The sequence below is a fragment of the Oenanthe melanoleuca genome, chromosome 9, assembly GCF_029582105.1.
Source record: "Oenanthe melanoleuca isolate GR-GAL-2019-014 chromosome 9, OMel1.0, whole genome shotgun sequence".
NCBI lineage: Eukaryota > Metazoa > Chordata > Aves > Passeriformes > Muscicapidae > Oenanthe > Oenanthe melanoleuca.
This window is the reverse complement of record NC_079343.1, coordinates 18,693,325-18,709,268: the sequence shown is the minus strand read 5'-3', so window position 1 is coordinate 18,709,268 and position 15,944 is coordinate 18,693,325. Positions and strand designations below refer to the sequence as shown.

The 15,944-nt window shown below is 44.3% G+C and overlaps 1 protein-coding gene across 4 annotated transcripts in view; it reads right to left on the bottom strand.

The window, feature by feature from the left end:
* LOC130256778 (calcium-activated potassium channel subunit beta-2) overlaps window positions 1-15,683 on the bottom strand; it is a 128,876-nt gene extending 113,193 nt beyond the window's left edge. For 3 of the 4 annotated variants that reach the window (XM_056498749.1, XM_056498751.1, XM_056498752.1), the window contains exon 1: window positions 15,479-15,683. In XM_056498749.1, the coding sequence (XP_056354724.1) occupies window positions 15,479-15,516 (38 nt within the window). In that variant the 5' untranslated portion in view covers window positions 15,517-15,683. The remainder of the gene's footprint in view (window positions 1-15,478) is intronic. The other variant, XM_056498748.1, reaches the window with a different exon arrangement.
* Between the last annotated feature and the right edge of the window lie 261 nt (window positions 15,684-15,944).

The following is a 15,944-nucleotide window of genomic DNA, read 5'->3' as shown; positions in this document are numbered from 1 at the left end:
TAGACCCTGACAGGCTCTGAGAGCTTAAAATGTCTGTGGTGGGTACCCAGCCTCTTACATGTCCACAGGGAAGATTTCCCCCCGTGTTGAATGTAGTCTCTGCTTTCAGAAATTGAGCCATTTGTCATATGAATATATGCCTCACCTACAGTAAAAACTACTGATGTGTATTTGATCTTTTTCCCTTTGTTCTTCTGAACTGAACCTCTTTGTGTGAGCCTACACTCAGTTGTAGAGAGGAGAAAAGAGTGGGGTAGGAAGAAATTAAAGCAGGGTTCAGCTGCCTCTGACTGGGATGGACACAGATGTCACCCTGTCACAGTGGCAACTGTTAGATTTTTATGCTGAGAAGGATTTTAAGGATCAAGTCAATAAAAAGTAAAGCTGATACAAGAATGCAGAACACAGAGGGGCCAGAAAGACAGCTGTGACATGTGTGACATGAGGGGACTCCTGATAAAGGAAACTGCCTGTCCACCCTGGGCAGAGAAACTGCTCCCAGCCTAGGACAAATCCCTGAGTGTCCTGCCTGAGAGAAAGCAGTGAGAAAGCTGACCTGCATCCATTTAGCAGTGATTGTTCTTCTGACTGGAGTGTTGTCCAGCTCCAGGGAAGCTGCACTCAGCTGAGAGCAGGTTCTGCCTTGCTGGCTCCCACCAGGTCACAGTGTGAGGTCTGGGATGCCAGCAGCACTGAGGAGCACAGGCTGGGTTTGCTCAACAGCCTGGGCTTGTTCAGCCCTTCCCCTGATTGCACTGTGGGCCACAAGTAACACAGAATCACAGGAGGTTTTGGACTAGCATCTGCTGCAGTGAAAGCAGGTAATTGTATTTTGGGGAAGCTTGCAGTGAGTCTGAGTTAGTGACCCCAAACACAGCCCTTCCCTCCTGTTAAAGGCTGGGAGGGAAAAGTCCCAGTTTCTCAGCTTGTGAGGTGTCATTAATAACCAACCCTTGGAGAAAATACCAGAAACAGTGTTTTGGAACAAATGACATGATTAAAAAAAGCATATTTCATCCAGCAAGTAATTATCACACCCGCTGACATTTGCTAAGATATAATTCAGTGAAAAATAGAACCTGTGTTTCTGCTGCAAATTCTGGCTCAGTTCCCACAGATACCAATCCTCAATCTTTAGCTAAAATTTGCTGAGGCATTGTCTGACACAGAAAATGGACTCTGAGTTCTAATGTAAAAGCTAATTACAGGAGGTACTGCAAGACAGAGCAAGAGATAATGCCTGTAGTGCTTAAGACAGGGTTTGTCCAGGAAAAACCTCCCTGATATCAGTAACACTGCCTTAGATGCAGAGCATGCCCACAGACATATCCTACTCCAGTACTGAAAAGCATAAACTGCCTCCTCTCCTCTTCACTCAACCCCCAAACACCTGCAGCAGTATCAACAAATACCATAAAAAATAGAAATAACATTCCAGCTTTGAATGCAAAGAAGCTGTGGTATGTCTGTGTACACACAGGGAGGATTTGGCTGATAGGTGAGAAGTCAAGATTGATTCTACACAACATAATATTTGGAAAGCCTGTCTCTCTATTCATCAGGAGGGGCTTCATGCCTGGCAGAGTCAGCAGCTGGGTCAGCCAGGGCAGCAGTGCCCATCTAGGGACAGCAGAATATTGTGGGGGGCATTAATGTCTCTGCACTAAGACCTTTGGCATCAGGTCTGGATTCCCCAGATGCCTTTTCCCTGCTTAGCACCAGGAAGCTGCACTTTGCTTTGACAGTTTTGCCTGCAGGCTGTGTGTTCACACAGAGGAGAAGTTTGCAGGCTGTGTGAAGCTGCACAGGAATGAGGGGGCTGGCAAAGGCAGGGCAGCATGGCTCTGGATTAGGCTGCAGGGAAAGTGCTGCAGAATGCTCCTTTGGGGGAGCTGAACAGCACTGAAGGCTCAGGCTGCAGAGTGAGGGTCATGGGGCATCAGGGCTGAGAGCAGCAGGGCCAGCTCCCAAACTGTGCTGAGCTCAGGCACCAGGAGATGCCAGGTACCCCCTCCCAGGGCCCAGCTTCCATCACAGCTCTGAGTGGCTCAGAGCAAACGTTGTCATTCCTTAGAGAAAGGACAAGCAGAGATCCGGGCTCTCCAGCAGGTGCAGGGAATCCCTCCAGAGCTCTGTCAGGAGGTGGCACAGCCTGTGGTGCAGCCTGTAAGGTACCTCTGGCTCCTGCTGCTTCCCAAGCACCATTCCTCATTTGGGGCATGGTTTGGCCAGGCAGAGCAGTGGGTAGGGGCTATTCTTTCACAGGTTCATCTCCATGCAGAGCTGTTGTCTGTGTCTGGCCAGGACCTCTTGCCCACAGATCAATATTCCTGCTGGACTGCCTGGACACTGCTGCAGCTGGGTCTGTGATTCCTGCCAGGCACTGATTTCTATGTGCTGAACTGGCAAGAGCTGAACATCCCAAGGTTAAAAAAACTTTTCCTCCCCTGAGGTATTGCCTCCTGTGTCTCAGGATCACCTGTGCTGGACTGTGCTCCAGAAGAGCACCTGCTGTTGCTCCCATCACTGCACCCCAACACAGCTCTCTGCCACCCAACTGATTCTCATGGAGTGCCTGAGACCTTCCCATCCTACAAGCAGCATCACACAACTCTCACATTCAGCATGCAAAGACCACCAGAGATCACATTAGGCATTAAATGCATCTGTTGAAAGGAGAGTTCCCAGAAAAATTAAAGAGCTGCTCTCCAAGGTTTGTGCCTGATCATGCCCCATCCCTGCCCTAATCTGAGATTAAGATTTCAGAGGAAATACAGTGTCCTGAGGGCATTTTCAGAAAGGTCCTGCAGACCAGCTGAACCAGGGTAAACAGGCACAGCCTTCTTGCTTCTTTCTCTCTGCAGTACATATAAGAATAAACCACTTACATAAGTCTACATGTGCTATCAGGGATGCAATGTGAACTTTGACAGTTGTCATTACCCAGGTACACAGAGGTAATGCTAGTTGTGGGGTGGTCACAAAGAACTCATGCTAAATCCTGCAGAGCATGGGACTCACACAGGAAAACAGTTAGTACAGCATCTCTGGATGGTGGGGAGAAAATCCTCCTCCTCAATTGTCACAGCTGGGATGGGATCAGCTGGGTATGGAGCACCTTAAATTTGTGTAGGTTGGGGCATCAGGAAAGGAGAAACACCTTACCTTAATGCAAGGTGAAAACCATTGTGTGGCAGTAAAGGGGAAAACTGAGGCTGCCCTTGGGAAACAAGGGAATATTTGTCACTCATTTAGGAAACAGCAGGATAGGACTTGCAGATTGGCTAAATGTCTGAGTAAAGTTCCTGGAGGAGAAGGGATGAATGTGCTTTCTGGTACATGTTCTAATTGTCCATCACACCGTGGTAAGCTTACGGTGGCCATGACATGCTTTGTGATAGTGATCAATATCTCATTAGGCAAAATGCTAATTTGCTAATGCCTGAAGCCTTAAACCTCCCTCTCCAGAACCAGCCCTGTGTGCATTGCTGCTGTCTGTGACAAATCTCTTGTGTCCTTGCTCTTGACCTGGCAGGGCTAACTCCTATCCTGGAAATGCCACTAGCTCAGTTTAACCTCTTCTTTTTCCTTTGTGTGAAAAGCTAAACTAGAGCTGTCCCTCTGTCAAAATATGATGCAGAAGGTGATGCTCAGGCTCATCCCCTCTGCTGCAATCCCTGCAGGGGATGGGGAGGGAAAGCTGTGCTGCTTTGTGCAAGAATTGACAAGATGCTTTTCAAAAAGGCACATTTTGGTGATTCGGAGCTGCTGCAGTTTCCTCCTGCAACACGAAGTTGTTGGTGCCGTCCTTTCCCGTTTTTCCTGCCGGGAAATCCATAGCTGGTAGTACAGCAGCACCTAGAGGTGGATTCCAGGGACAGCCCTGCCCAGGGGGGTCTGCACAGAGGGGCTGAGGAGAGGGGCTGCAGCCCCAGGGAGCACCCAGAACACTGCAGGGCTGTGGCACAGCGTGACCCAGAGTTCTCCCAGTGCCCCAGAGGATTTGGGGTCAAAGCAGAACGGACCATTCCTACCGTCTGCATCAGACCCACCAGTTCTGTGAGAACAAGGAGACCACCAGAAATGATTTCTGGGGATCCTTCTGATCACTCACCTTCCCAGCAGGAGGGGAAAGGGGAAGGACAGGCAGTTTTTACTCAGTGACCCCTCCTTCTCTCCTTGAACCAGAGGTTAACAAGGTTAACCAAGGTTACCAAGGTACACTTTGTGCTATCCAAAGTTTTCCTTTCCAACATCTACTGGTATCCTCAAATGAGCATTCTTGCCCCTGCAGCTTTTCTTAACCTTTTGGGGAAAAAGAAAAAGCTTTCTGTAATCTACATCTAAAATATTTGTCTAGAGAGAAGATGAAAAGGGCTAAAAGAAAATATATTCCATGAGGAAGTTGCATAATTGCAAATAAAGCATGTCCTGTGCAAGCCAAGACACTGCTCTGCAGAGACCAGCTCTGGCAGTAACTTCACTGATGCTAATAAATTGAGTGTGTATTTTATCAAACCTGTGAAAATTGATAAGGGCAAGTGGCCAGCTGGTGTGTGTCAGTGCAACTCCACAGCATTTGGTTTGCACCTGCTGGCCAGCACTGGCCATAAGGCCAGAGCACACGTGTGCCACAGGGGGAACTGCTCAAATGAGGGGCCCTGCAGATGCTGCATGGAGTCCATTGACTGCTTAAGGAGCAGCAGAGGAGCTGAGTGTTTCCTCAGGGAACAGGGGCAGGAGCAGGGAGAGCACCTGCCCTGGAGTTTCACTGCAGCTGGAGCAGCTGCAGGGCTGCAGGAGGGCTGGGCACTGGCAGGCAGCAGGATGGGCTCTGTTTGCTCACACCACTTGGCATTCGTCACATCTGCTGGGCTTCTCCTTCAAAACATCCATGGGAGATCAGCTGTGGCATGTCTTTAACTCTTGGAGCTGTGGCAGAGGGGCTTGTCTGGAAACTGTGCCAAAGGGAAATTCACAAAGCATGGCCCTTGGTTTTACAGACTGAGCAGCTTTGTCTGGTTTTTCAGCAGCTATTGGGTTTGATGTTGTGCTTCTGATTTTCTGTGGAAGGGATACAAGTAATAGCTGTCTTGCTCAATGTCATGAATGACTATTGAAGTCAGCATTGGCTGTGAGAGACATTTCCCTCCTTGAATTAATCCTGGTGTGCAAGGTTTCATTAAATACAAGAATCAGACATTGACCAGGTGCTGCAAATCCTCTCCCAACTGCAGTTATTCCTTCTTGCCCTTTATTTATAGACTGAATCCATACTGGAACTGTACAGGTGATAATTCACTTAAAAACTGACAGTCACTGTTCTGTTTGAAAACTCACAAATAGGAATTATTTATCTTCCATAGAGGGAAAGGTTGTATTTTCCATCCTAAAGGGGGAAGTTTGAAGCCCAAACCTTGCCTAAGGTTTCTCCTGTTTCCTAAGAGCCAGGAATCAGGCCCAACTCTGCAACTACAGGGATATTCTCTAATCTCTTATTCCTGAAAGCCATTACTCTATAAACATGATAAATAGACTGGCAGAAGTGTTTAGCATTGAATATTCCTGAAGCATAATTATTCCAGCATCCCTTGGCAGCAGAAACATTACTCTTATGTCAAAGATGAGGAAACAGGGGCACAGTGCTTTGTCCAGGCTTTCAGTTCTGTTCAGCCCTGGGCTGTGGCCCCAGGTCAATCCTCTGAACTGTGCTCCAGTCAGTGCCAGCTACTGCCAGTGAATTAAATAATAGCTCAGTGGAAGGGGAAATGAAGCAGTACTGCAGAGGAAGACAAGGTATGGTTTTCAATGAGATCTGAAAATTGAGGCAGGAGGTGATTAAGTTCATATTACTGTGCAATCTAGAGATGTTTAACAAGCAGCTCTCCACAGCTGGAGGGACTATTGCCCAGATGGAGTTGCTCCTCCTGAAATGCAGTTACCTGCTAGTGCTGCAGTGCTGCCTGGGGCTTTGGGTGGCTGGAGACAGTCAGGGTACCAAGGGTTCCATGGAACATGAACAGGAGCTCTGGATGGCTGTGCTCATTGCTGAATTTGTATGGATTTTCTGCTGCCCCAAAAAGGAGACCAGGGGCAGAGAAGCATGGATGAGGGGGAAAGGATCAGCCCTGATTAAGCTGACAGTTCTGCTAATGCCACTGTGGACACAGCCACTTTCCTTTCCTTTGCCAGCAGCGACTTCCATAATAAGATGCAGAGGGAGAAGGAGGGAATGTTGCTGCTCACAGTGCTGCTGGCAGTATTTAGATGAGAATCTGGTGGTGTGATGGATGGCCACGATGCAAAGATACATAGTGATCAGTGCTCTGGAAATGCAGGCAGATTAAGCAGCACAGTGCCTGACTGCTCTGAAGGTGACTCTACCCAGAGCCAGTGGCTACATGCTAATCTCTTTTTGCTCCCCACAGATAATATTTGTGCAGAACTCACAACAGTCCTTGCAGATACATTGGCAGGTGCTGCTTTCTCACTGTGGCCTGGATGTGCTTGCTGGGCTCTGGGTTCCCAGGCAGAGGAGAACTTGTTTGGTCCTACAAGCCAAGGTGCAGAAGGAGCCTTGGCAGAGCTGAGTGATGCACCCAGCATCCCACTGAGCAGCCTGGCTCACCATGCTCTGCAGACAAACTCAATTCTTGAACTCTGTACTGGTCTATACAATCTTTTTCCTGATTTCACCTTCCTCCTGGCAGCCAAGGGTTGATACAGCTCTGCCCAAGCACCTCTAGTTCAGTGTGTTCTGGTGGGTCTGGTCCCTGTGTGACATGGGACAGTCTTTGTCATCTTCACACACACCAGTTAGGGCTGGATTGAACAGGGATAAACCCCAGGTAAGGGATGGGAATCACAGTGGCTGTGCCCTGCACCTGTATCAAGTCTGATAAATTAAACTAAATCTTTTTACACCCACAGATTGAGCCCTAAACCACTGCTTTAGAAAAGGAGGAGGGTGATGTAGAAATAGTGTTTAGGCTGGTTGGTGTTATCATTATCATCAGCACATGGGTTTGCACTGAGTTTAATTGTAGTTAAGATCAATGTCCACCAAATCTTGTCCCTCACATGGTGGCTCTTAAGTCTTACATTAGACTGCTGGATTTAGGGTTTAGGGCTCATCCATTTTCATGGACAGACTCAGAATAAGTAAAAGATGTTTCTGGTTTTATAAATTTCATGTGCATTTGGCAAAATTAGCTGTGATGGGCAGCTGTGAGAAGAACCATTCATATAAACACCCAGACATCATTATTTGGATCCACATCTCCAAGGTCATTATGAAGAGGTAATCTCTGGCACCTTTCAAAGCACCAAGTCAGGCTACTTCCAAGCAGATTTCTGCTTGGAAATTAGTATAAAGCTTTAGTTTTAATTCTGTAGGAATTAAACTGAAAATTATTAACATCTCCAACACCAGACTTCCCATATAGAGCATTGTGGATATCTATCTCATGTCTCCACTTAGCCAGAGGCACTGTCTTTGCTGTCTCTTTCATCCAAGGACAAAAGGAATTTGTTAGGATGGCAAATGTTCTCCCATTCTTGCAAATTAACATTAGAGCATCACTATAGAAATATTCCATTCTATCTGGATTGTGGCAATTAAATTTCTATCAATGAAAGCTGGTTTCTAAACTAATATTTAAAGAAGATGAGAGAGAGATTTCTACATGAGGGGCATTGCCAAACAGATTTCAGTATTTATTTTTCTGACAGAGATTCTGTTTCTCCTGCAAGGGTAATGTACATCTATCTTGCAAGGAGTTTCCTCAGAGGGTTTAAATGAAGAGTGAATCTTTGAGAACAAAGTGAAAATGGAAGAAGAAATCTACTGCCACAGGAAGATCAGAAATGAGGCACTTGGGGCTTCAGAGAGTCACCATGAATTCTCTCCTGCCCAGAGGGCATTCCTGTGTGACCATCAAAGTGACACACATGCAGTTTGCCTTCTCTGGGTTTGATGGACTTTGCTCTGGGGATGGCTAAACCTCCAGCTGTTCAGAAGGGCAGCTTGTTTCCCTCAGCAAATTCACTCCCATGTTGATCTGACCTATCCGGAGCCACAAAAGTAGATTATAAATCATCTATAAATTATAAAATGGGTTTTCAACACTTTTTCTTTACCAAAACCTGGAAACACAAGCAGCCATCAAAACCTGAAAGCTTGTCCTGCCTGAGCACAGCTTTGCCTCTAGATTAGGATCAGTATCAAGACTGAGCTGTGCTGCCTGAGATTGCTGTTGTACTCATGGCTTGACAAAATGTGTAATAAATTTCACCTTATTAATTAATGCATGGGGGAAATGCAGCTTTGTGTCTGTCTGGTGTGCTGATGAGGCTGTGAGGGTGACATTTACCCCCAGGACAGCACAAAGAAGTCCCTGGCTGGTTCTGTGAGGCACTACTGCCCAAGCAGTTGCATGGCAAAAACATATACTTCAAATAGGTAAAAGGAGGCAAAGGTCAGAAATAATATCCAAGAGGCAAAGTGAGCTCTTCTTCAAAGTGAGGAAGAGCTCAGGGACAGAGCTGAGCTGAGCCAGCAGTGCCTGAAATGGTTTTGTTCTGTTCACATCATTAGCTTGGGCATTCTCCAAATCAAGGGATTTAGAGCACTGAAAAACTGTTCAATAATGACTGACAAAATGTAAGCATTGATTTTGAAAGTGCTGCAGAGGTATGATAAAAGAGTAGGTAGGTGATGGATGACAGAGATGGGGGAAGCACTTGTTTGGCTTTGCTTGGGTTGAGTAAAAGATGAGAGAGAGAGAGAGAAGGATCTCCTAACAGCAGCATGAATATGAGCAGTGTGAGACACACTCAGACCACATAACAAATTTCAGAGCCTCCTTTCCCACCCTGTGCAGCTGCACACAGACACAGGGGTGGTTACTAAGACAATATCTGATGGCTGCAGATAAAATGTTTATTTGCTTTTATATAAAAACTGAGTTGGAAGCACAGCACATGATTGCAAACTGGGAAAGAGGACAGATATTTCCAAAGCTACTGCCAATCCCCTTACAAGGGCAAGATTTGACTCCTGCACATACTGGAGAGGAACCCATGACTCAACACGTGGATCTGAAATGAATTGCATTCACAGGTTTTTATTCATTATGACTCCTAAGCTCCAAAAATAAGAGCCTTTAAAAAAAAATAAATTAGAAGACACCAGGGGGTGATGTTAAAATCTACCAACAAACCAACCCTTCTGAAATAATGGGAACAACTGTACATATTTCTCAGCAGTGGAAGATCTAAAAGGCAGGTGCATTCTGACTCAGATAAATCTTAAATTTCCCCTGTGAACATTGGAGAAAGACTGATGTGGGGAGATGAAAGTTTCCTTGCCAGATGAGGACTTGGTTCTTCTTGCTCAAATACACTTATTTTCAAGTCTATTTGCTTTGTGATCGCTCTAAATCCAGGGCTTTCAATCCCTTAAGAAAGCTGCTGAGCACAGTCAATGCAGTGCAGTAGGATGCAGGGGAGCTGGCACTGGAGACAGCGGGACCTGATTCCACCCAGAGTGGGTGAGATGGAATGGATGGTGTTCCCTCTCCCTTTGCTCCTTTCCTCAGTGCTACCAGCAGCACACAGACCAGTGCTGCATCATTTCCAAGCAGCCTCAACACCTGAAACTGGTGAGTTCATTATCCTGCAGGCAGGCAAGGCCAGGACAGCATCAGGAATTCAGGGTTAACTGCATTAACCTGGCTCATGTTTGAGCACACTGATAGCAGCCTCTCTAAAGAGACCAAAGTTCTCAGGGCTCAGCTGGAGGATAAGGTCAGGAACTGACATTTTTTATAGTAGTTTTTAGAACTTCTGCCTCCAAACATACAGATGAAGTCTGTTCCCTCACTTAAAAGTCAATATTGTGACAGGAATTCTAATGCAATGGAGGAATATGTGCCTCACAAGCAGTGTCACAGACTAGGGTAGGCAGCTGGGTGTTTTCTATAAAAGCTGTGGAGTAGATAGTGTTTGCATGCACAGGGAGAGATTTCAGCTTTCCAGCTGTCTGAAAACCCAGACAGCACCTGGCCATGCATGGAGTCTGTTAGCTCGTGGCTGCTGGTGAATGCAAGTAAAGCAGTCCAGACTGGCCTCATCTAAGCCATACCCCATAATTTGTTTTATTTGTTGGATAATACAAGGCCAGCTGTCTAGTTAGTGAGACAGAAGCATTAACATAGAGAAATCATAGAAAAGAAGGGCTGGGAATTCTCTCAGGTGTCACCTGGTCCAACTGCTGCCCCGTGGCAGGTTCAGCTTTACCTGCACCAATTCCCTCTGTTTGGCCTAACCTGTTTTCCAAAATCATTTCCAAAATTCCCAAATCACTCACCACTCCACTAGGTATAAGGTAAAAGATGTGCTTCATGAAAAGCACAACTGTCCAGCCAGCAGCTTCTCTCTGGGATGTTAATCTGATGCACAACATGCACTGTGTGGTTTGCCAGTGCTTTCAGGAATCACACTGGGGACATGCAAATCCTAGGACTGGAAACTGGAAGGAACAGGCTAACATTTACCTGTGAGGTTGTTACTGGTGATGTGCATAGGTGAATTTTGGCTAGATGGGGTTTTGGTCTAAGGCCCTTCTGCAGTTGCCTTTAGGACCTTAGTTGGAGCAGAAGGGAAGAGGCACCTCCTGAGCAGCTCTCAGTAGTGATCTCATTGAGGTTACTCTCTCTCTTTGCCTTCCCAGGGCAAAATGGGGCTAACTCTTTGTTCATCCTTTCTTTTCCTTTTGCTTTTCATCCTCGAGCACATTTTTATGGAGTGCATAAACGTGCCCCGCAAAAGGCACCCCCCAGCTCAGTATCACCAGGAGAAGTTCCATGTTCCATGGTGAGCCTCTCCACACTTCAAATCCAGGGACTTCTGCCCAGGAATGGCACCAAACCTGCTTCCTGCAGCCCAGCATCCCAGCAGTGCTGTCAAACTGGCACCATCTCAGAGCTCACACAGTCAGTGCCAGAGCCACAGGAGCATTCCAGGATACTGCCAGCACATTATGGATTTTAAAATTGCTTCTGTTATCTAATGTCCACATCTAAATCCCAGTCAAATTAGCTGGGCTCCTAAACACTTGTAGGGACTGTAAGTGGGTGAAAAAAAAGAATCTTTGTGAATGGATGTGAGGAAACAGAGGGAGATTTCACAAAGAGGCAATTGAGAGCTACTCCCAGGCTCTGCTGTGTGACAGTGCCTCTGAATTCTCTTATTTACTGATGAAGAGCAATTGACTGAATTGTACTATTTATATGTTTTAAGCATTTTTCCAAAACTGCATACTTCACAGGAACGTGTGGGACAGACTGGCAGTGGAAAGGAGCAGTTCTGAAGTAGTTAGCAGACCTGTCATTTTTATTCCACCCATAAAGGCAAAGCTTTTTAAAAGCAGTTTTAAGGAAAATGAGAATCGACACTCTTGAGCTTACATTGTCTTTTACAGTTTGAGGAGCTAGCACAAATCTTGCAATCCCTTCTTCACTTCATGGAATATAAATCAGAACATATAATTTTTAAAAATAATTCTGGTCTGGCTAACAGCAGGAAAATCCATGATTACAGTGATGGAGAGTAACAGTATAAAACTTAATTATTCACATCAGGTACTGCTGGTTTTAGCACCAATTCCTGACTTGCCATTTTACATTCTCTACATTACTGGGACTTTCTTCATAGCCCCACATTCCAGTATTTTCCTAGACTGAAGACTCCCAGTTTGAAAGATATGGCTTGGTGCTGACCATACAAAACAATCTCTTCTCTGGCAGATAAAAGCAGAGCAGACACACATACACCTCTTGCTTCCTAACCCAGGACTTGCAGAGTTTCACTTTTTGGCATCACTTCCAAAGCTTTAAGATTAGAGAAGGATGTAAGTCAAAAGATTTGAGGCTGTGAGGGGTTATGCTGCAATCTGGGTGTTTGTTATTTCTTTGGGTTTTGCTGATTTTTTTTTTTGTTTGTTTGTTTGTTTTCTTTATGCATTTGCTTTTCTTTTTTTGAACCTAATGCAAATGTGGTGGAATGTAAGTGCCAGCACTTACTGCCCCAGCTCTTGTTGCCTTTTTCTCCATACAAATTATCCTCCTGTTTGGTAACTGCTCTTGTTTGAGGAGATTTATTTGGGTGTAGCTTTTGTTGGGGTATTTTACTATACTCTGAGAATAAGACTCCAAAGAGAAAGCTGAGGAAGAAGAAATTCCTGGAGGTAGAGAAATTGAGCTAAAATACTATTCTCACATTCAGAACATTCACAGATATCTTTAATACCATATATCCAGAAGAGAAACATATCTACCAGAGGGTTACCTTTGCCAGTATTTCACAATGAATCTCCAGAAGCTTTTTGGTTATGCAAGAAACACAGAATATTTCCCCCACTTTTTTAAACATCACAGTATAATCAGAAATAAATAGATTGCTGTTAGCTTCAACATAATTTCATGCTGTCCAGAAATAAGATGGGAGTAAAACCTTTTAGGTAACAGCAGAAATTTCATTAAGAAGCAACATGTGAAACACTTTCTTTGTTAAGTATAATTAGCAGTTCAAAGACTCTTGCTTTTCAAAGTGTCTGCTTTGATTCCTGTCAGATGCAGAGGCAGTGATATATGACACGACATCCATCAACTAACTCTCAACATAAAATGATGTGATGATTTTTCTCTAATTGATGGAATGGAAAAACAAGCCTCTTTTTTTTTTTTTTTTTTTTTTTCTTTAATTGAGCTTGAGAAATAATTTAAATGGCTGTCAGATCTCCAGCAGCAAGTAGTAAAACACTGGATAGAAGATTTTCAAATTCAGTTTTTGCCCATTCTCAATGTTTTTCTTTTAAAAGTACTTTACTTTCTGACATGTCAGTTATTACTTATAGGAATATTTTTCACCTCTTTTTAAGACATCTTCTGTTCAAATTTGCCTGCTGACTTCAATTTGCTGTTCTGACAGCTTTCTTTCAGACTAGGTGGTTCTTCTGAAATGTATCCCAACTGAGAGGTTTCAAACAATTTCATTTTATTTTTGATCTTCCTGTGACTACCAAGACTTATGCTGGCCTTTTTTTTCTAGTTGGCTGCTCTGGTGTTTCTTTCTCTTCACTCTCCACTAACTCCCCAGCATATTTTTGTTTTACAGGTGGATATTTTGTGTACTCCTCCTCGTATGATATTTCTCTTAGTCTCTGGGTTCTACAATTCTACAATTCTGCAATTAACGTGCTTCTTTTTTTTTTTCTTTTTTTTTTTTTCAGTGTAGAATAATTATTAAAATAATCTAAATAACTAATATATAGCCAGCTAGAATGACCCAGTAGCAGAGGGACTGGTGAGTTTGAATTGCTCACAGCAGAAATCCAAGGTGTGCTCCAGCTGAGAGCTCAGGAGAGAAGGGGTGACTGGTCCTACATCACCTTGAGTGCCTGGATGTGACTTTGATGACTGCAATAGGTTATTTCTATGTGCCTAAAACCTGCCCCTTCAGATTTTACACAGGCTGTGGGCAGCATTTCAAGCTGTCCAAAAAGAGAAACTGAAAAGCCTGTAGAAATACTCCCTCACATGAAATCAGGTGGTGAAAATAACTATTCAGGTTATTTTTAATTCTTTTCTCTGTGCCTGTGGTTCAAGGTTTTAAACACAATCCAAGCCTCAATTCTGGGTTTGTTTGTGACACAGAATTTTCTCTCTGTTCCCTTGTCACCAAGTGTGTGGCTGCCTGTGTTGTTGTCTCAGTCTAGCACATGAAAAACAAAGTTCTGCTGCAAAAGGTGTCCTGAAAGAGGGAGATTGTACTTTGGAAAAGCAAATGTTCAAAGCTGCTGCTTTGTGTGGAGTGACTCAGCTGTGTGGGCTTGGGTTTGCCAACAAAAAGGCAGCTAAACTCAGAGTTTCCATGAAGCCATGAGCATCATACCCTGAGCTCTGGTGTGGACATGTAAAATCTGCCACCAGCTGCAGTGAACTCTGCCATGGAAAGGGATGAATAAAGCCAGAGCACTGTATGAACACCCAGTCACACGTTGGGCCTGCATGGGACAGACCAAGACAAAGATAATTTTTGTATCCCCAGTTCGAGGTTGTTTCTCTCTGACACCCTTGCTGAGTTTTAGTGTCCCCTCAGAAGTTCCCTCATGCACCAAAACACAACTCTGCTTTCTGCTGCTTTCAACATGAGGGAGCAGAGTCTGGTCTCTGTGAACTGGAGAGGAAACTAATCTAAAAAAGTTGGTTGTTTCTACATTATTAGAATTGTTGATTCTATATTATAACAAATATTTTAGGAATATAAAATTGCTCATTCTGTTTCATACATGAACTAGCCCTGTGGTTTCTGACCTGCAGTTGTTTGCTATCAGTGTTTTCCTAGAAAACTTTTAAATAGACATAAGATTGAATTATCAGCAAACAGGAAATAACAGTGTTTTCTTTTTTGGAAGCTGAGTCAGGAAACCTGGCTCCAAACTCCATGAAAAAACAGTAGGAAACCAACATACCATAGGTGAGCATGCAAAACTGACATAACCTAAAAGCTTGATATTAGAAATACTCATTGAACAGTACAGAAAAAAAAAAAAAAAACAAAAATATATCTATCCTAATAAATTTCAAGATTCTTAAAAGACAACTTAGAAAACAGAAAGAAGGAGTGTCAAGAATATTTAGCCTTTAATTGCCCATTTTTGACTCATGTGGAGTCTTGTTTGTACAACACAAAATCATTCTCACCAACCCCACTGCCAGGCATGACACCCTGTGAGTAAAAGATCTGTCATCAAACCCCTAGACAGTAATTTTCCTGTAAAGACACCATTTTTAATTTATCTCAAAGCCCAGCTTAGCTCTCAGCACCACTTTTCTGCCAGTCCCACCAAACTGTGCCAGCATTACAGGATTAGGAACTGGGATCACTTACCCTGTCAAGTCTGGTTTCACACTCACTCTTCCAGCAGGGCAGGTGCTGTATTTTATTAGTTACAGAGATTCACTGTGCATCCAGAACCTGCCCTCTGCACCCTGCTTTACAGCAGGATTCAACACAGCTGAGCAAATACAACCTCTGCATTATATATGAGGTACAGGGAGGTGATGGGAGCAGGGTAAATGCCTCATCAGGTGTGCACAGGGAATCAGAAACACAGACACTCTGTCAGGCCAGGGAAAAGGAGGAGGGAAATGTGTTTGTGTCTGCCAGGAAGGCCCAGGAAACCCTGCTCTAAGGATTTCTGCCCCAGCCAACCCTGCAATCCCTACCCAAGGCCTGGAAGCAATTACAACTCCACTTTATTTCCATTTAACTTTAGTTAAATTCCCAGCATTGCAGCAAGATAGGGGGAAAAACCCCAAACAAATCCAACATACTAATAACCCATAAACAATGCTAATAACTCCTGAACAGCAAACCAACAGCAATTCCCCAGCCCAGGCTGGTTCCTACTCACCTCCATTTGTCTCGGGGATATTTGAGGCAGAGGCTCATTTCTGTCCTGCAGATCTGGTGCTGCTGCTCAGTGTTATTTTGCCAGGTCGTAAAAAGGCTCCTGACCAAAAGGAAGAGGAAAGCAACACGTAAAGCAAACACAGAAGCCCCAGAGGAAAGCTACACCCTACAGAGCAGCACTAATAGCAACAGCAGACTGGCAAGGAGAGAACACTCCCAGTTAGTAACTTTTTCCATCCATACATCTGTTACAAAACAGCTTAGCTGCAAACTTTTCTTCCTCCTTGCTAGCAATGCTTTGCTATAGAGGAGACCTCAGATAAACTATGTGATGAATGTGGGGTTTGTCAGGGTTTTGTTTTTTTTTTTTTTTTTTTTGTTTTTTTTTTTTTTTTTTTTTTAGGTTTTTTTTTTTTTTTTACCAAGTAAGCAAATTATTGAAATATAAACTAGAAGCTCAGCTGACT